The sequence below is a fragment of the Prionailurus bengalensis genome, chromosome X, assembly GCF_016509475.1.
Source record: "Prionailurus bengalensis isolate Pbe53 chromosome X, Fcat_Pben_1.1_paternal_pri, whole genome shotgun sequence".
In the NCBI taxonomy this organism is placed as follows: Eukaryota; Metazoa; Chordata; class Mammalia; order Carnivora; family Felidae; genus Prionailurus; species Prionailurus bengalensis.
The window spans coordinates 127,407,803-127,428,642 of NC_057361.1; the positions used below are offsets into that span (position 1 = coordinate 127,407,803).

General features: G+C 46.1%; 1 protein-coding gene and 1 pseudogene across 1 annotated transcript in view; both read right to left on the reverse strand.

Moving 5' to 3' along the window:
- The window catches only part of MECP2 (methyl-CpG binding protein 2), a 70,774-nt gene extending 63,564 nt beyond the window's left edge, over nt 1-7,210 (reverse strand). Inside the window, exon 1 of the mRNA XM_043570682.1 lies at nt 7,067-7,210. Coding sequence (XP_043426617.1) covers nt 7,067-7,128 — 62 coding nt within the window. The 5' untranslated portion in view covers nt 7,129-7,210. The remainder of the gene's footprint in view (nt 1-7,066) is intronic.
- A 3,803-nt stretch (nt 7,211-11,013) lies between these two features.
- LOC122477180 lies at nt 11,014-20,774 on the reverse strand (annotated as a pseudogene).
- Between the last annotated feature and the right edge of the window lie 66 nt (nt 20,775-20,840).

Consider the following 20,840-nt stretch of genomic DNA (forward strand, 5'->3'; position numbering starts at 1 on the left):
TGATTCTGTGTCTCCCTCTCTCTCTGACCCTCCCCCGTTCATGCTCTGTCTCTCTCTGTCTCAAAAATAAATAAACGTTAAAAAAAAAAAAAAATTAAAAAAAAAAAACAAACACAAAGAGTGCATATTTGTAGAGCCTGAGAAGACTCAGAAGGATCTACATTCATAGTGGTTACTCTGGGTAATGAGCACGGAGACTAACAGGGAGCTTTCATCTTTTTACACAGTAGGCTTTAAAATGGTTTGTTTTCCATAAAAGCATGCATTATTTTTATAATTTCTTAAAAAAGGAAAAGAAGGAAAATAACAAGATATCAAACACTTATCTACTAAACACAGGTTCTATCCTTGGAGAATTCCTTTCAAAGTTTCTTGCAGCTTAAGTGGCTGTGTCTTTCCCACTCATAAGTACTAAGAGATATTTTTTACATTTCTTAGAAGGAACTAGATAGAGTGACCACTGCCTGTTTTATAAAATCCATTCATAATCTGAGAAAAAGACTATTAAAAACATAAGCCATCCCCCAGGCCTAACATCTACCAGAAGAAACCCATTCACTGCCCATATGACATTTAGTCCACGCAATTTCTGAGACAATGCACAAAGCGCCAGCCACACAACTCCCACCAGCATAAATACGTGGTGCACAAAGAACGTCCTGTCAGCAGGGCCCAGAGTACACCCCGCAGCAATCAAGGAGAAATGACAATCTGAGTCACAGGATCAGAAGTGGAACCAAATTTGGGACTTGCAGGCAGTGCCAGGCTCTTCACTCCTTCACACCTTCTATTCTCCTCCACCCAAATCCCAGCCCTTTACATAGTCCCCAAACAGGCTGTGTCACGGATGTCCATAAAGCTTTAGACTGAGGCGTCCGAAACTACCAGAGAGACACAACAAAGTGCTACTGGGGGGGGGGGTCTCAGCTGGAATCATAATGGCAGCATATGTGTAAACTCACATTTTTTCTTAAGGAAAAGAACGGAAAAATTCAATTAGTATGTTCTGCCTTACCACACGGAATGTTTGAAATCCAGGTGTCAAAACATCAAACGGGGAGTGACCACTGATTTTAAAAAAGCTGGAGATATTGAGCCTGACAGTTGAGAAATTAAGGAACCACTAATTTTTACAAAATTAAAGTCCACACGATGGTACCAAAGTAGCCCAAAGTGTGGCTGAGAGAGCACCTGAGTGTCAGACCTTGTCTGGCTTAGATCCTCAGCTTTTCAAAAGACATTCATTCTGCTCTAGAGTCTCAAGAGCCAGAGCCGTGTCTGGGTGCTCTCTTCAGTTCCCGTGCACACCTTATTAGCCATGGGCTCTGCTGCTCTGGGACAGCTTTCAGGAGGCCGTCCTTCTAGGGGACCACTCATCAGTCCCCATAACTGAACATGTTTTCCCACTGAGCACTAACACTGACCAGGAAGTCATTTACCCAAGACCAAAGCACACAAAGCACCACGCTGAAGACCGCTAGGCGACAGCAGCAGTGGCAGGTGAAGAGCTCAGTCAAAGGGCTCTCAGCTCAGCTGACCTGCTTCAAGGTGAACTGAAGTTGCAGATCACCAGTTCCGGCTCTAATCTGACGCCCGCCCCCAGATCACGCTGTGGCTACCAAGTAACCCTACCCAAACTGACCTTTCAGGGCTCAGGGAAGTGACTTTTTTTTATTATATGGCACAGTTTGGCACAGTTATATCTTTAGTCTTTGGGGTACTTTTATACTGTCCAAGAGTAGTACATCTTGTTTTTTTTTTTCCTTTTTTTTTTTTTTAAAAACAGATGGCCAAACCAGGACATATACTAAAAAAAAAAAAAGGAAGGTTACTTACCTGAGCCCTAACATTCCAGCTACCATGGAATCCTGTTGGAGCTGGTCTACAGAAGCAAGATGTATTCTGGGGAGTCACATGTCACATCAAAGCAGGAACTGGTGAGTCTGTATTTTTATGGAGCCTAAAACAAAGAAAATCGTAAGTTGAAAGCCCCCATTGTGCTGCACGACCTTTTTCCCAGGGCTATTTGGGACATTCTGAAGATAAACATATAGACAAAGTACTATACTATTTCCCAGCTTACCTACTAGAAACAAAGGATAAACCGACTACTAGAACATAACACACATTACTAAAATAAAGATTCGTGTGTGTTAAAATCAACACTATCACAAGCCTTGTCACCTCTGAGGGACATTTCGACACTTTTATACAGCAGACCGTTAGTGGTGATCCCCAGTAAGTATTTCTTGTGCTATGTCATGCAGAAATACTCAGGGAGAGAACACATGTTCAACAGAACATGCAACATCAAAATGTCATCCCAAAAAGAACATGCAAAATCCAGAGGCAAAGTGTTCCCTTTTTCTTTTTCAAGCAGCTGAATTTGAAATGAGCTGCTGTAACATCGCTTAAAGGAGCTTTAACCCTGAGAAAGAGAGAGAGAGAGAGAGAGAGAGAGAGAGAGAAAGAGAGAAAGCAGCACCAACAGAAACCAAGCGCCCTGGGAGATCCAAAGCCCTCCTCCAAAATACGCACGTGTGCTTCAGAGCGATCACTGTTAAGCCTCTCAGATCAGTAAATCGTGATGTTCAACAAACTAAGTTATTAATTCGATAGTTTCTGTTTTGCTTTTGAACATGTTCAAAAGACTTTTGTCATTACATTTTTTTCATCAATATAACCATAATTTCCTTGTTAAAACCTAAACCGCCCCACATTAGCTAATCTCTGGTACCCTTGCTGGCCCAAGAGCGGCACTTTTATCTTTAGACTAAAAAAGCCTAGAGCATACGACTTCGAGACTATTCACACAAGCAATTACTCATGTAATTAAACTCAGAGGAAGGGCAACACCAACTAAGTCTTTACCACTGGTCTATAACTACCAGGATACCACCTAGAATTATCTGTTGAGGTGCAGTGAGGCCTTACAATTCCCTTAGATAGTCAAGTCATAGAATGCTTTGAAATCCAGAAGTCAAGGTAACAGTACTACTCAGCTATATCATAAAAATCAAACTGGTACCCTGGCTGGGAGGCCCTGGCAAAGCCACAACTTCTCACAGCCACAATCTGTTTTTTACTTGTAAACTGAGGGAGCTGGACTAAGGTGCCTTCCAGCTCTGAAATTTTTAAGATCTTTGATTAACTCACGATTTCATGGAAAAAAAGAGCCAGCAAATGAAAGCAGGTAGACAAACACCCAATAAAGCAGTAATTTGTAGGTCTACATATATGGTGCCCCCAGCTCCTAGGCAAGGAAGACAAGTGAACCCTTCCTAAGGCTCGCTCCTGAGAGTTCAGACATCTGGAGTAACTGCAAAACAGCCACGGTGAGGACACCTTCATATGCCAGCAGACCCAACATAAGTGTGCCTTGAAGAAATTATAAAGGCCAAGGCTTTATTCATGAGAATGACCACCCCTCTTTTGCTATGGGAGTGGGGATACCCTGCCTGCTGCCAAATTCCCATTCAGTTCCCCCGAACACCATTACCTACCATCAAACATGGTAGAGCCAAGTACTTAGTAACGGCATGCGAATCAAGATTTCAAAAGGAAAAAGGTCCTTGCAAGAGAAAGGCAGAAGAGAACAGATAAAGGCATAAGAGCGTAACTTTTGTGTAAGTGAGCCCAAGGAAGAAGACATCTGTCCTGCTGGAAACAAGGTAAAGGCACAGTGGTGACAACGGCAATTTGACTGGAGAAGGCTGGTATAGAAAAATTGAGGACAAGGTCCTTCTGTTGGAACAGCAATAATGCTCTACGGAAGAAAACAGGTTGTGTCTGCACGCACGTCACCAAAGCAGAGGGTGGTGAAAACAAGCAGGTGTCCTGCTGTGCTCCCTGGAACTCACCACCAGTCTAGGACTGTGTTTCCCCCACCCGTCCAATCCCGTGCACTTAAAACACTACAGACACCACAGTTGATCCCTGAATAACTCAGGTTTGAACTATGCGGGTCCACTTATATGCAGATTTTTTTTCAGTACAGTCCTGTAAATGTATTCTCTCCTCCCCATGATTTTCTTAACAACGTCTTCTTTACTATCTATATCGTAAGAATACAGCATATAACACACATAACATACAAAATACGTTAATCAACTGTTTATGTTAATGGTGAGACTTCCGGTCAACAGTAGGCTATTAGTAGTTAAATTTGGGGGGAGTCAAAAGTTATACGTGGATTGTCACCTGCATTGGGGGTGCGGGTCAGGGCCCCAATCCCTGCATCATTCAAAAGTCAACTGTAGTTACTACAAACGTGAAACATTTTCTGTGATTCTCTCCTGGTGACCACCACAGAGGTAGGTATTCTCATCGATAACTCAAGCAGCCTAGGACACACTGCTCCTAACCAATTAAAAGATGTCCACTGATATTTGCCTTTTGAAAAGATTACAGGTTCCAGGACACAGATTTATCATGCAAATAGTCCCAGGCAGATACATTAGTGGTGGAAACGGGACTGGAGTAAGGAACTAACAATTTTACCTCTGCTCTTCTCATTCTATGTCCACATGGGAGAAGCAGTATTCGAGTGGGGGTGACATCATATTGGACTTATCTAGCCAAACTCCACAGGGTGCCTCCCCACCATCTAGATTTGGCTACATAGAAACAGAGCAAAGAAGAAACAATGACTCTAACTGGAGACTGCATATAGAATGCAAAATTGTATTCTAACCCTCCCAATAGGGAAACAGCACAAAAGGGGGAGTACGGTTTGAGCACATCATGCTCTATCAGGTGAAATAAAGACTTGCTACTCTAGGTTTCAAGCATCCCAGGCACATTTGTAACAACAAGAAATAGGACGGTGTGATAGGCCCCTAATAGCAAAAAAGCCATAGAGTCAAGCTGTCGGAATACAGAGTTCAGATGCCACCAGGCACTTTTCGAAGAAACTATACTCTGGAAGCAGCCTGTGCTGTTTAGAAGGCTGGGGGTATGACGGACAGCTAACTGGAGGGGCACCCGAGGAGGCAAGTGCATTGCCAATGATGCAAAACAGAGTCCTCATCCTGTCACATCAGTGGCTCAGATGCACAAACCTTGGAATCTTTGTGTGTCTGTGGACAGGAATGTCCCTCAGTGTTCGGCCATGAAGCTGACATGCCACAAATCGGTGTCTGTGGCAACTTATTTAACCGACAGTACTCTACTAGATTGGCTGTGCCCCTTACGGTTCTTCTGTGTCCGGGTAAGAAAATAAAAGTGTTTCCTAGGCTTCTTGACTGGAGTTTGAAATAGAAGTTCTAAAAAAAACCCATAAATAAGCCTATTCCCTAAATCCTTGGTGGAAATTCCTAAAAGACCTAAAAAAAAAAAAAACCCAGACACCGTTTTTGTTTTCATAAGGATCCAGCATATTTCAAAATACCCAAGAGGTCAGCTTAATCTTGTTAACTGAAATCGCTGAGATCCAAATGAAAATTCTGGCCACGAACCCCAAATTTCTCCGCAAGTAATAACTGCCTGTTAACAACAGTCAATTTTACTACCATGGCACCAATAAGCTTCATTTTTCTAGTATAACAAAACACCTGAAACTTGTGAGAGTCTTCCAAAGTCTAAGCCACTTGGCATCACGCGCTGCTAGATTTGCTTCCACCATCACCAACCACCCCCCTGAATTCGAGCCTACCATCTCACAATTTGGGGTACTGATCCCACACAACAGAGACACAATGTGTGAATGGCTCTGCAGAGTCCATTCCTGTTCCTGGAAAAAGAACCAAAAGCACACATCTGCCTGACCATGAGTCAGGAATATCACTTTTGTGGTGGAGCCCATTTCTGCTGTGACCAATCCACAACGAACACACTCACGACACAGGCGACCACCACAGAGGTAGGTATTCCAGAGCAAGCTTTCCCAGGCTCGGGTCCACTTAGCAAGGTCATCAACGGTCTTCTCGGTGAAAGCAATTTTTTTTAAACTCTTTACGATGACATTAAGTCTTAAGGGCAAAACCCACAGAAACAATGCCACACCACGTAAAAGTCACCTGAGTTTCAGTCTGGGTGATTCAGTTATACCCAAACTAAAAAGGAAATAAACTTTCAGGGGCAATTGAGAGGAACCACAGCGATGCGATGAACTTGCCCCCATCGTAATGATGATCTTGAGCAGGGCGCGCTCCAGGACCATAGGAGCCGGTTACATACTATGTCCCACTCCACTTATGTAACTGGAAGATCTCCGGCGAAGGGGGGCGGGGAGGATGGGAGGGCGCTCATATTCTGAGGCCACGGAACCCCCCAAAGACCCTGGGGGCGCACTCCCACCGAAGAGCCTCTGGTGCTCCCTGACACGCAGTCCCCTACCTACGGCTCCTGATGGGAACTATAACCGCCTCTTTATGATGAGTTGTGGGACCAGGAACACAATGTCTAGTCCCTTTGGTGGGTGGACAATAATTCCCACCTACTTGCTCCTGCTAGAAAGAAAAGGAGATGGTGGACCGACTCGCTCGCAGTGGGGGCAGAAAGTCATGGAATGGGCGAGAAGGAGGGGGAGGCAAAGCCTGGAGATGGGGGTGAGAGCGCAGGAGCCCTTGTGGCGCACTCTCCCGACGGGAGGCGGACTGCGCACGCGCGCCGGTGGGGGGGCCGAGTAACGGCAGAGGGGGCGCGCGAGGGAGGGAGAGGGGAGAGCGCGATCCAGGGAGAGGCTGGGGCGGCGGGCGCGCGACGACGCCGCGGGCCCGAAGCCCCGAGAAGGGCACGACGCGCGCGCAGCCCCGACAGGCAAAACCCCGGCGACAGGGGCGCCCGCGGGCCCGGGGGCCGGGATGCGCGCCGGAGGCGGGAGGGAGGGGGGCGCCAGGCGAAGGCTGCCCTGGGAGACCGCGCCGAGGACGGTCACCGCGAGTGCGGGTGACGGGCCGAGGGGGGAGCCGTCACCGGTGGCGGCGGGAGGGGGAGGGTAGAGAGGAGGGACGCCATCCGCCAGCCGTGTCGCCCGACCCCGCGGGCCCCTCCCGCGCCACGTCCCGCCCCTACCCTCCGCCCCCCGGCAAGGGTCCCCGCCCGCGGCCACGGCGGTCCCACTCACAGTCTCTCCTCCTCGCCTCCTCCTCCTCCTCCGCTCGGCGCGGCAGCGGCGGCGGCGGCCATTTTCCGGACGGCTTTTACCACAGCCCTCTCTCTGAGAGGAGGGAGCGCGCGCGCCGCCGACGCCGGGACCCCGCACGGCCGACGTCGCGCCCCGCCCTCCCGGGCGGCCTGCGCGCTGCTGCACCTGCGCGCCCGCGCCCCGCCCCCGGCGCCGCCGCGAGCCCGCCCGCCATTGGGTGCGGCGGCCAGGGTGGGGCGGGGCCTCGGCGACGACGCTACCAATTGGCTGGGGTTTGTGTCCATTCCGGCCAGGGAAAAGGGGGTGGAAACCGTGTCAAGCTCCCGATTGGTTGCCATCGACCGTCATTTGGGGAAAAGAGGCGGCTTGGGCGCGGAGGGGCAGGTTTAGTGGGAGGAATTTGAATATTAAGGATTAATAGGCCCTTGCGGATGCTGGGGCAAGTAAAGGCCTAGGCTTCGCACGTCTTTTTGTGTGGCCCTTCCGGGCCGTTGACCCTCTGTACACAAACGCACAAACTGCGCTGCCATAAGAGTTTCACCGCACCCGCATTTTCTCAATATCGTCACCTTCAGTAGAAGCAGCAAAGTTGCCTGTCCTGGAGCCTGACGTTGTTCCAGACGAGGGACCTTCGAGGGACCTTCGTTTCAGGGGCCTACCCATTGCATTCTTTCATCTGAGCCTGCCTCTCATAGGATCAAGGAATAAATAACAAATCACAGCCCTGGCCTTCCTGAAACTCTGGTCGGAGAAGACGGTGCATGCCAGGACTGCACCGAGACCTGTCATTTTATCAGATGGTTTGCTGGAGGTGTGGCGAAGGGGCATTGGGAGCACAAAGGAAGCAGCACTTAGCTCTGCCAGGAGGGGAGAGGGAAGACTTCCTAGAGGAGCTGATTTGGGAGCTAAGATCCAGCAATTCTGTGTCAGAAAAAATATTTAAGAGTATGAGAAAAGTTTCATCTAATGGGATGTTCAGGACAGGACTATTTCTCAAGGCAACCTTACTCAGATTCCAGCCACCATCCAATCCATCCAATGCTCCTTGTACTAGTTCTGTGCTTAACAAGGAATCTTCTAGTTCTGCTTCTTCCCCCCGCTTCCCACTTCATTTATTAAATACCTGCTATATGCCAGGTTCTGGACTCACGGTACTGAACAAGACTGTAAACTAACATTCTTGTGGCAAAGATTTATACTAAACATGTAATACAATAAATAAGTATATAATATAATGTTACATAATGATAAGGGCTTTGAGACAGATAAAACAAGGGTGAAGGAGGAGCTATCTAGATATCTGTAGGCTTTTGCCCTCATTTTATTCCCCCATATGGATATCTGAGGAGAGATATCCATTTGGCAAGTTGAAAGGCCCTGCGGAGATACTATGCCTGGAATATTGGGGAGAAAGCTTATGTGGCTAGAGAATGGTAGGGTGCACAGTTGGAGAGGCAGCTAGAGCCACCATGGGAACTGGGATCTTCTGAGATGAGAAGCCTTGGGAGGATTTTGAAGTGAGAGTTAACATCATCAGATCTATGTTGTACGTGCGGTGTGGAGAACTTCCATGGAGGGACAAAACTAGGAGGAAAAGCCCAGTCAGGATGCCCTGACAACAGTCTAGGACGGGTGATCATGGCAGTAACTAGGGTGGTGGCAGGGGAGGTTCTGCAAAGTTGTGAGAGTCAAGCTATATTTTTAAAATTGGGCAGAAAAGATTGGATGTGGAGTATAGAGAAAGAGAGGAAACAGGGATGATTCCTGAATTTTTCACTGAGCAACTGAATGAAACAGTGCCTTTCACTATGATGGGAAAAACTGTAGGAAAAACATATTTTTGGAGGTATAGACCAAGAGTCCTGTTTTGGCCGTGTTAAGCTTGGAGCGCCCATTAGATGTGCAAGGGGAGATGTTGAGTAGGTGTTTGGGTTAATAACTCAACAAGTTCAGCATCCAACTCAAGAAGCTATCAAAGAAACAGCAGAGTAAACCTGGAGAAAATAGAAGGAAGAAAAATAAGGATGAGTAGAAATCGATGAAACAGAAAGAAATGATAGGATTGAGAACACCAGAAGCTGATTCTTTGAAAAGCTGGGGGAAAGAGCCAACCCTTTAACAGTCTAGCTATAAAGAGAGAAAAGTCAAATTATATTAGAAATGAAAAAGAGACGTAACCACAAATACAACAGCTTATACAACAGATAATAGATAAAACATACATTTTTAAAAGGATATTATGAACAACTGTATGTCGGAAAATTGGAAAGCATAAACAAAATGAATAAATTCCTGGAAAAGCACAGATTACCAAAACTGACTCTAGAAACATAACACCTGGATAGACCCTCTATAACCACAAAGAAATTGACTATATACCATATTGTAAAAATCTACCCCCTGCCAAAAAAAAAAAAGAAAAAAACAATGAGCTCAGAGAGCTTTACAGATGAATTCTACCAAATTGTTAATGAATGGGTAATTCCAACCATACACCGAGGAAAAAACCTCGCAACTTATTTTATGAGACTAATATAACTACTATAATGAGCCAATGAAAGTGTGCCACAGGATGTGTAAGTACATGGAAAAATTCTAGCCAAATAAACAGAATCCAGTGGAATATAATGATATAACCAAGTTGAGATTTATCCTAAGAATGCAAGGATGGTTTAAAATTAGAAAATCAACCTTAAGAGATTTAAGGGGAACAAATTATATGATTATTTCAATAGATACAGGAAAAGTGTTTAATACAAGTGTAAAATACAACGACTACTTACGAGAAAAACAACAACAACCTAGACAGCTCTGAATAGAAGGCAGCTTCCTCAATCTGATCAAAGGTATCTATTTTTTTTTTAATTTTTTTTTCAACGTTTATTTATTTTTGGGACAGAGAGAGACAGAGCATGAACGGGGGAGGGGCAGAGAGAGAGGGAGACACAGAATCGGAAACAGGCTCCAGGCTCCGAGCCATCAGGCCAGAGCCCGACGCGGGGCTCGAACTCACAGACCGCAAGATCGTGACCTGGCTGAAGTCGGACGCTTAACCGACTGCGCCACCCAGGCGCCCCTCAAAGGTATCTATTAAAAAACTTAGCGTAAACATATTTAATGGTGTGAAGTGGGAAAAAAGCAAGAAATGGAACAGGAGCTATGGTGCAACATCATTCATGTAAAATAAAACACATGTATCCTCCTCTAATTCTCTTTTAAACCCCATCCTTTGTGTTTCACTGTGAGGAGAAAGAGCCATTAGACCTCGTAGAGAAAGACCTCAGCAAGTAATGAAAATCTGGAAAATGTGGGGTGCCCAGGGGGCTCAGTTGGTTAGGTATCCGACTCTTGATTTTGGCTCATGTCATGATCTCAAGGTTCGTGAGGTCGAGCTCCACATCAGGCTCTGCTCTGACAGTGCGGAGCCTGCTTGGAATTCTCTCCCTCTCCCTCTCTCTCTCCCCCCACCCCAACTCATGCTCTCTCTCTCTCTCTCTCTCACTCACTGAAAACAAATATTTTTGAAAAACCTGGAAAATGTAATTAAAGATTCAACTCACTCTGGCTACAAAAATTATAAAACAGCTGGGAATGAACTTAAGAAATGCCAAAAACCTATATTTAAAAGCTATAACACTTTACCGAAAAACATAAAAGAAGACCTGAAAAAAAAATAAGGAAGAAAGAAACTATCATACTCCTAGAAGGAGGTCGACATAATAAAGATATCAATTTTGTTGAACCATTCATTTATGCATTTTTATTTGGTGATGTTTATAACAGTACCCTAAACCTAATTTGAGAGACACTGGATGTCATTAGTTTATTATAAAAGAGAGCCATGAAAATTATCTACCTGATGAAAGATTTCACAAGTTCACTGGAATGGGCAGCTTCACTTGATGCCATTTCGATAATTACGTATTTCAGTCTCCATTCTTGCCAAGACTGTCTCCATCTCTAAATAAGAACCACTTGGGTGCCTTCACATTCTGGGAGAACTTGATCTCCAACTTTCATACCAACCGCTTGAATCTCTCCACCCTTTCCTTCAGAGCCCTAGCCAATGACCGTTGCTTGCAAGACTTTTCCTTGAGATTTTTCTGGAAGCACAATGCCTCCTTTAGTTATAGTTTTGGCTGCACTCCTTTCAACCAAAAGCCGGTCAAAGAGGGGAAGAAACTCTCTGAACACCTGTCCTGCTTTGACTCTGGCCGCCACAGCGCGAACTCTGCTTTGGAGCTGCCGCCGCCAGAAGGTGTCAATTCTTCAGGAATTAATCTGGAAATTTTTTTCCCAAGTCAAAATCGAGGAGTTTTTGTGGACTGGAGCAAGTTCACTCAAGATTGGGAAGAGTAAGTGTACAAGACTAGAAGTCAAAACATTTTTGAAAGAGAAAACCAATGGAGAGGGTCTTGCTAAATACCTTAGTTTCAATAAATGAGGCTTAAATAATCCAAATGCACTTTTACCATTGAAAAGTAGAAAAATATACTAGAGTTTTCAGTATACACTTGTTGGGGGGGGGGGGCGCCTGGGTGGCTCAGTTGGCTACACACCTGACTCCTGATTTCGGCTCAGGTCGCAATCTCACAGTTTGTGGGTTCCAGCCCTGTGTCGGGCTCTGCGCTGGCAATGCGGAGCCTGCTTGGGATTCTCTCCCCCTCTCTCTCTGCCCATCCCCATCTCTCACGTGTGTGTGTGTGTGTGTGTGTGTGTGTGTGTGCTTGCGTGCACTCTCTCTCTCTCTCTCTCAAAATAAACAAACTTAAAAAAAATATTCACTGGTAGAATTAAAAATGTGTCATTTAAAACATTGGGTTATACTATTTTTTAAATGGGTCCCCTCAAAATTCAGACTGTACAAGATAAAAACCAGGAAAACACAGTATGAATAGCAGTTGACAGAAAAACAACAACCAGAAGGATTTTATCGATAAAACAGACAGAGCACCAACTTCTACTCAATCTGTCTAAAACTCCCTTGAACTGATAAGATTGTACATATTTTTTAAAAAGCAAATGCAAAATGACACTGGAAAATAAGAAGGGTAAAAACAGACGGTCCAGAGTTTTAGAGCTAGCATCTCAGATGATACCACAAAAAATTGAAAACATAAATTTGTTTCAAGTACTATGGGACATTTCCCAAAGTTACTTATGAATTAGACTCCTCAAACCAAAAGTCTCAGTCAATTCCAAACTGTAGAAAGCGTGCAGTCCAGTCTCTGGCAACAACAGAATAAAATGAAAACTTAGAAACAAAAGAATGGGCAAAAGTAAAACGAAACGAAACGAAAACCACTCTCAGCTTGGAAGGGTTAAGACAGACTTCAAAATAGCTCTCTGGTTAAAGGGGAAACAGAAACCAAAATGATAAGCTCTTCAGAAACGACCAACTGTGACAGTTCCACGTATTAAAACCTAAGCTGTGTGGCCAAAATGGTCATCTAGAAGAAGTTAATAACCTTAACTACCTGTACTAGAAAACAGGAAAATAGGCCAGAAATGAATAGACTTCGATACATCATGGTCACTCTCGTGCGTGCCCACACGCAGAGTTTTCCTTCTTGACCCAAAGAAACTCGCTATAAGAACAGTATTGAGGAACAGAAAGAAATAAACCCATCAAAGTGAAGAGAGTGTGGCGAAGACGGGAGGTTCTCCACAATGGGCAGATTTCAAGTTTTTTGGAAAGCAGGTAGGAATTAGTTGAAAGAAATAGGCGGGAAAAAATCGAGCCTAGCATATGTGATAAGGGAGCTACAGAAGACGTGGGAGCGAGTTCGCCCGATGTAAGACCAGAGAGTAGGCTCTGAATCGGCAGGCCTGTGGTACAAGGGCAAAATCAAAATCAATGGGACCAGAGAGTGGGAACGTCCCCTCCTCCTCTCTACCGGATAGCCGGGCTGACAGCTGGCGGAGGCCCGCAGGAAAAATACCCGACAGTTCTCTAAAGAGTTTGAACGAAATGTCTGTAGAGAGCCAGGGCTGCCAGCATGGATGTTGGCAACTCCTGGGCAATTTTATCCTCATTCTAGCATTTGCAGAATGCGAACACGCTTCTTTGGCTCCCCGTCCTACACAGAAGAGTCGTAGCAGGAAAAACACACCTATTTGCCCTAAAGCAGATTAAATCCAAAATAGCTACCCAGCCCTTCTTTATTAAATTTAAATCAACCATGAAGGATCATCAGAAATTTTAAGGTCTTCAACATTAAAAATAACCAAGTATAAGGGCACCTGGGTGGCCCAGTCGGCTGAGCATCCAACTTCAGCTCAGGTTGTGATCTCGCAGTTTGTGAGTTCGAGGCCCACGTCGGGGACTGTCAGTGTGGAGCCCACTTCGGAATCTCTGCCCCTCCCCTGTGCGCTCTCTCTCTCTCTCTCTCTTTTCAAAAATAAGTAAAATTATTTTTTTTTAAATCAAGTATAATCTGTAGGGAAAAATGAGCTCAGAGGAACCCCAGAAAATGCAGGTAACATATGGAAAAATTTAATTAGCATATTCAGAGAACTGAAAGAAACTATTGTATCCACAAAACAAGAATAGAATAGTATGTGAAAGGAGCAGAAAACAAGGGGCACCTGGATAGCTCAGTTGGTGAAGCGTCCGACTTTGGCTCAGGTCATGATCTCACAGTTCATGGGTTTGAGCCCCACACCGGGCTCTGTGTTGACAGCTCAGAGTCCGGAGCCTGCTTCGGGTTCTACGTCTCCCTTTCTCTCTGCCCCACCCCCGCTTGCACTCTGCCTCTCTTTGTCTCTCAAAAATGAATAAACGTTAAAAAAAAATTTTTTAAAGGAGTGGAGAACAAGAAAGAATTATTGGAAATTAAATGTGATTATTGAAGTTCAAGTTTCAGTAGAAATATCAAAAGGCAAAACTGAATAAATCTCCCAGGAAATAGAACAAAACAACACAGATGAAAAAAATATGAGAGGAAATATAAGGACTTCAAAGAATGATCTAGGAAGTCCAGCAGGCAACTAACAAGAGTTCTTGTAAGATAAAACTGAGAAAAAAAGAACAGGAATCAGAATAAGTCACATCAGACTTCATTACAACACTGGATGATAAAAGACAATAGGGCAACAAGTTTTAAAAAGATAATAGGTAATAGGGTGATGCTTTAAAAATTCCAAGAGAAAATGATTTTCAATTTAGAATTCCAGCCAAAATATCCATCAAGTGTGACAATGGAATTAAAATATTTTTAGATACGGAAGGGCTAAGAAAACTCACCTCCCAAATATACTTTCTTAGGAATCTACTTGAGGATGTTCTCCAGCAACACAAGGGTGGAAGCCAAGAAAAAGGAAAATGTGGGATCCACAAAACAGTGGATCTAATCCAGGACCACAGTGATAGGAAATACTGGAGATGCCAACTGGGCAGAAGGCCTGATTGGCAATCAGCGTGGATTGGACTAGGAGAATGGCAGGCCCTGGGAGAGAGGACTCCAAGAATTGAAAAAAGAAAGAGCGTGGGTATGTGAACTCAATGTATTAGCTGTTGCGATTGGGAGTTGGAAGAAAATTGAATGCGACGATGGTAATTAGTACGAGAAAATAAGGAAAAACAACTAGAAACAGCCCTAGAAACAGGATGAAAAAAGAACTTATGAGGAATTTACAATCAAAATAGGAAAGAAAGCAAAACATATCATAAGTTTACCAACCGATGGTGCATAAGAAGAGACAAATAACTCGATGCTGAAACAAGTCTTTCCTGATGGCCCAGGGCTCACCAAATTTGACTTATACAAGGGAAATGGAATCCTAGCATGTCTCTTCTTCAGCTGGCATCAAAATATATTTCTGGGAATGCCAGCTGCTGCAGCCACTCTGGAAAACAGTATGGAGGTTCCTCAAAAAATTAAAAATAGAACTACCGTATGACCCAGTAATGGCACGGCATTTATCCACGGGATATGGGTGTGCTGTTTCGAAGGGACACTGGCACCCCCATGTTTATGCAGCACTATCAGCAATAGCCAAAGTATGGAAAGGACCCAAATGTCCCTCGACGGATGGATGGAGAAAGAAGATGTGGTCCATATAGACAATGGAGTACGACTCGGCCATCAAAAAGAATGAAATCTTGCCATTTGCAACTACGTGGATGGAACTGGAGGCTATTACGCTAAGTGAAATTAGTCAGAGAAAGACAAGTATCATATGACTTCACTCATAGGAGGACATTAAGAGACAAAACAGATGAACATGAGGGAAGGGAAACAAAAATCATATAAAAACAGGGAGGGGGACAACACAGAAGAGACTCACAAATATGGAGAACAAACTGAGGGTTACTGGAGGGGGTGTGGGAGGGGGGATGGGCTGAATGGGGAAGGGGCACTAAGGAACCTACTCCTGAAATCATTGTTGCACTAGATGCTAACTAATTGGGATGTACATTTTAAAAAATAAAAAATTAAATTAAAAATATATATTTACATAAACATCATAACGTATATTTGTGTCTTTGGTTTTCACCTGGTAGAGTCAGCCTATGCACAAAACGCAGAATGACAGGCTTGTGTGGCAGGATGGGACACGGCCCCCTTCTCCTTATGTGTAGCGTGAAGGGTTGACTCAGCAGGCCCGTGTGCTCCTGAGAGAGGCCTTGGGGAACCCCTGCCGCATCAGATTTGATAGTCATACTGCTCTCTTTAGTTGTTTGTAAGTATAAATAATACACTCGAACCTCCTGTGCTGTTAACTTTCAATAGAAATGTATCTTTGACCACTCGACAGCAGCTTCACTTTACCTTTGCGCTGTCGGAGCTAACATTTACGTGTCATCCCGATACAGGTGAAAAGATAATCTCCGAGAAGTAAGAGAGTGGAGGGAAGGGGATCAGAAACATTGGGCTCTGAAGGGGTCCGAGAAGTGATGCCCATTGTTTCCCCGAGTGTCATGGAACGTGACGATACGATTCTAGGGCTCATTGGAGTAACTCTGCAAGATGGGCCACGGAAACGGTGACTCAACGCATTGATGAGACAGCACAGCTCTGCTACTGAAAGAGGCAAGTGATCAGTGGGACTGAGAGCTGCCCCGAAGAGACCCAGACACCCTCGGCACAGATGCCCCTTTCCCCCTGTTTGTAGAGCCCTGCTTAGATTCTGGCTTCCGCTCTTGTGTGCCTCAGGAAGAAACCCTGCTGTGGGAAACTGTGGGGGCCACTAAGCTGGGTTCGGCCCGCGGTAAGTTCTGGCAAGTCCTCTGGGGCCTTCTGGGAAGCCACAGCCCCTCTCTCCTCCTGGGCTGGGTTGGGTCCGGAGGTGACTTCTGAAGCAGTGGCGACAGCTCACTGAGGCATCAGGGATGTCTTTAGGACATGTGGTTAAGGGTTCCCCTGTGGTTAAGGGTTCTGTTGCCTACATCACAAGTTGTTTGTGACCCTGGGGGGCTTATGGCCCTTCTGTGAGGTCTTGGAGGGATTAGAGACTTCCTCGGTATCTGTTATTTCCCAGTTTGGGCTTTCAATTTCGTTTTCTTTTTTTTTTAATTAAAAAAATGTTAATATTTATTCATTTTTGAGAGAGAGAGAGAGAGACAGACAGACAGACAGACAGCACGAGCGGGGGAGGGCAGAGAGAGAGGGAGACACAGAATCCGAAGCAGGTTCCGGGCTCCAGGCTCAGAGCTATCAGCACAGAGCCCGACGTGGGGCCCAAACTCTCGAACCCTTGAGATCATGACCTGAGCCGAAATCCAGAGGAGGAGGCTTAACCGACTGAGCCACCCAGGCTCCCCTAATTTTGTTTTCTTTTGTATTTTTTTTTTTACCCCTTATGTAGGTTGGCTACTGTTTTATCTTTTTGTCTTGTTTTTGGGTTCTCAAAGAACCAGTTTTGAGATTATCAGTTCTCTGGTTTCTCTGTGTACCAGCTCAGTACTTTCTGTTCTCATCATTCCTGTTTTCTAGGCATTTGGCAAGTTTTCTTTGACTTTTTTTAACGAAATATTTTTTTTAAGGGAGTTAAAAAAATTTTTTTAATGTTTATTCATTCTTTGAGAGACATAGAGAAAGTGTGGGTGGGGGAGGGGCACAGAATCGGAAGCAGGTTCCAGGTTCTGAGCTGTCAGCACAGAGCCCAACTCGGGGCTCAAACCCATGAACCGTGAGATCATGACCTAGGCTGAAGTCAGACGCTCAACTGAGCCACTCAGGTGCCCCTTAAAGGGAGCTTTAAATTCTAAGGGTAGGCTTCTGTTTTGTTTTCCATTTTAGTTGCTAACATTCTATTCCAACAATGTGTTCATATTCTTTTCTGTTTTTTGAAATTTCTTCAGGACCCTTTCTGGCTTAGTATGCGGTCAGTGGTTCGTCTCTCCCTTCCCTCTGCCAAGATGCCCAGCATGGGCTTTTCCTTATTGTGGTCTCAAACTGGCTATTTTAGGCATTAAGGTCCTCCCAGGAAAACAGAAACCACTTCAAGTGAGGGCATTGAATGCCAGGAAAGGGTCACCTAGGACTACTGGGAGGTTAATGTGCAGGCAGCTTAGAGATCCACCTGGATAGGAGATCACTGCCATTCCTAGGGCGGAATCAAGGAGGGCTCCTGGTGAGAGCTGCAGCTGCCGCCCCTGAGACAAAGAGGAAGAGAGTCCCCTTCCTCCTCTTCTCTAGTCTTGCTCATGCCTTCCATGATCAATCCCTGCCAGAAACCGGCTAAGCCCCAAGCCTGGGAAGGGCTGGCAGCAAGGCCTCTCCCCACAGGGTGAGGGAGAGGTGAGCAGCAGATCTCAGGACAAACAGGCCCATGGGTGAACTTTAAAAGCCTAGGAAGTGGGGGCGCCTGGGTGGCTCAGCCCGTTAGGCGTCCAACTCTTGGTTTCAGCTCAGGTCACGATCTCATGGCTCATGGGTTCGAGCCCCACATCAGACTTACACTGACAGCATGGAGCCTGCTTGGGATTCTGTCTCACTCTCTCTCCACCCCCGCACACACACGCTTTCTCCCTCTCTCTCTCTCTCTCTCTCTCAATAAATAAATAAATAAATGAAAGTCTAGGAAGTAAGTACACTCTTCCCTCCTCCTTCTCTGCCTGCTTCTCTGGCGAACTTTGTGTTTACGGCATTGCTTTCAGATCTTCTAGTGCTTTTATTTATGCCTTTAAATAATCCAGTCAAACCTTTACTACACGACTGATCAACACTGAACGATATCTACTGACAAGGGCAACTTTTGTCGAGAGCTCAGGGCATCGGGGAATCTTTCTCCCACCTCTCCTCCCTCCATGCTTGCTTCCGTTCTCTGACTTCTCATTTCTGTACCCTCGCGGCTCTGTGTCTCGCGGTTCTCGGTCTTCACGGACAAATGTCCCGGCTCATTTGAACAGCCCGTGCACCGGCTGAACTCCTCAGAGACCGGTCTGCTCTCAGCTGCCGCTCTTTGAATCAATGGAAACAGTAATATTAGCGTCTGACAGAGGGGAATTCGGAGAATATTCAGTGGCACCCACACAGTCTCCGTGTACGTCAATAAAGGGAGCACGTTGCCGTCAAGAAGCCACTGTAACGAATGCTTACGGACAGAGCAGGATTTCACTGAAGCAGAGCTTGCACAATTTGCTGGAAGTCCCTAAAGAAATGGGCGGAAGTAGGACAGTCCTATTCTTGGGGCAAAACAAAGAGAAGGACACAAGTTAGCATTTTGTATTCTTTTACGGGATGACGAGTCAGGTTGTCAGGAGGCAGACGACAGGAGTGAGGGGACAGTTTAGGCCAGAGACTTTACCAGGGCTTCCGCGAGGACGGCAAGGCGGGACAGGCCTAGGAGTCTAGAATTGACTGATTTGAATAGTCTCAGTAGGCCCTGGGCTATGGGGGGGTGTCTCTACTTGCCCGACACCCGACCCTGGGATGATTAAGGCAGAGGAACAGAGCCTGCTGTGCTGTAGGGGCCAGCTAGAGGCTGACCTGACCCGGATCGGCTAGTTTGCATACCACAGACACGCTCCTGGCTCTAGCCGAAGAATTGGCCGGCCACGGGAAGGGCAGTGTCTCCCCGGCCAGAAAGGGGTTTTTTTGTCTGTCCGTTTTTGGATGTCAAAACATCATAATACACAGAAAATTTAAAAATCTTTCCAATAGAGCTGGCTAACACTATACATTTTTTTTTTAACGTTTATTTACTATTGAGAGACACAGACTGTGGGCAGCGGAGGGGGCGGAGAGAGGGGGAGACACAGAATCCGAAGCAGGCTCCAGGCCCTGAGCTTTCAGCACAGAGCCCAACGCGGGCTCGGACTCACAAACTGCAAGATCATGACCTGAGCCGAAGTCGGTCGCCTAACCAACGGGGCCACCCAGGCGCCCCTACTGGCTAACACTATAATCTGTGACACTAGTTGTCTACGTAGCAAACTATGCGTCCCGCGTAAAATAGCGGCAGTGCTGGCCTGTGCTATGCCTTGGCTCTCCTTCCCTTCGGGCACCTATTTCCCCCCAGTGTTATCGAGTCTGGACACATGTTAGCTTTCGTCCCCTGCACCGAAAAGTGAACGCCATGAGGACAGGGCTGCGCCTTGTCCTCTGCTCTCTCCGGGGCCAGAAAAGTGCCTGGCCCACAGTCAGCGCTCAAATGTCAGGTGCCCTAACAGATACATTCCCCAAACACACTTGTGTCCCTAAAGCCTTTGTTGTCAGTGTCAAGAAGGAACTAGTAGCTTCATCAGACTTCTTCACTCCGCTAGCTCGGGTCTAGAAGGATGCACGGAGGCAGTGTTGCAAGTCTGGACAGGGTGACAGGGAAGGCTCACTTGGTAGAAAGGCACGAGAAGGTTGATGAATATAAAAGCTGAGTGATAAATAAGGAGAGGGCAAGCACATCATTGGAGAGAAGCCGGACAGAGTTTCTGGGCCGGGGTCTGGCCTCACCCTCCCTGGGAGTTCTTTTCCGGGGAAGCCAGTGGGCAAGGTCATGAGTGACCATTGGGAAACAGGGCTCCCAGATGGGCATCCGACAGGGCTGGGATGGGGATTAAGGACCGCATATGTCTGTCTTTTTTGTGACACTTTTCCGATCTAAACTGGCCGCCCCGGACCTGGAACCTGTATTCTGCCTTTAGATATCAGTGATAATTTGTCTACTTTATAGAAGTCCCGGCTGATAGTGATTTTCCTCCAGCATCTAGAAGGATGCACCTGTTTTCACCCACGTGCTGGGCATTCTGTGGGCCTTCAGTTCTGACAGAGTGGCTACAAGCTCAGTCCCACCCCAGTTCCCCGGAGAAGACACGGCTTACGCCGCACCTGGAGGCCCGGATCTGGGTACGGAGGAGGGGTCTCCACTCTGAGCACCCAGGCTGGAGACATTCACAGGGTCTCCCTGTTCCAGGTAGAATTTCAGCACCCTCAGCAGGTGCAACAGGGCGGACGTCCTTCAGAGGGATGAACGAGAAGGAAATCGCGCTACACCCGTGCGGGGGAATGCTACTCAACGACAACGTCAAAGTAATCATGCTAGCGAAAAGAAGCCAGACACAACAAGGGTCTACACTGCACAATTCCATTTATTATAAAACCCTAGAAAAGACAAAGGAACAGGTAGTGACAGAAAGCAGATCGGTGTTGCACGGGGATTGGGCTAAGGGGAGTGGTGAGAGGGGGGATTCACAGACCAGATGGGCACGAAGAAGCTTTCGGGGGTTCTGGGCTATGCTCATCATCCCGATTGTGGTGGTTTTACATGAGTAAACAAGTGTCAAAATGTGCCAAATTGTATACTTTAGACA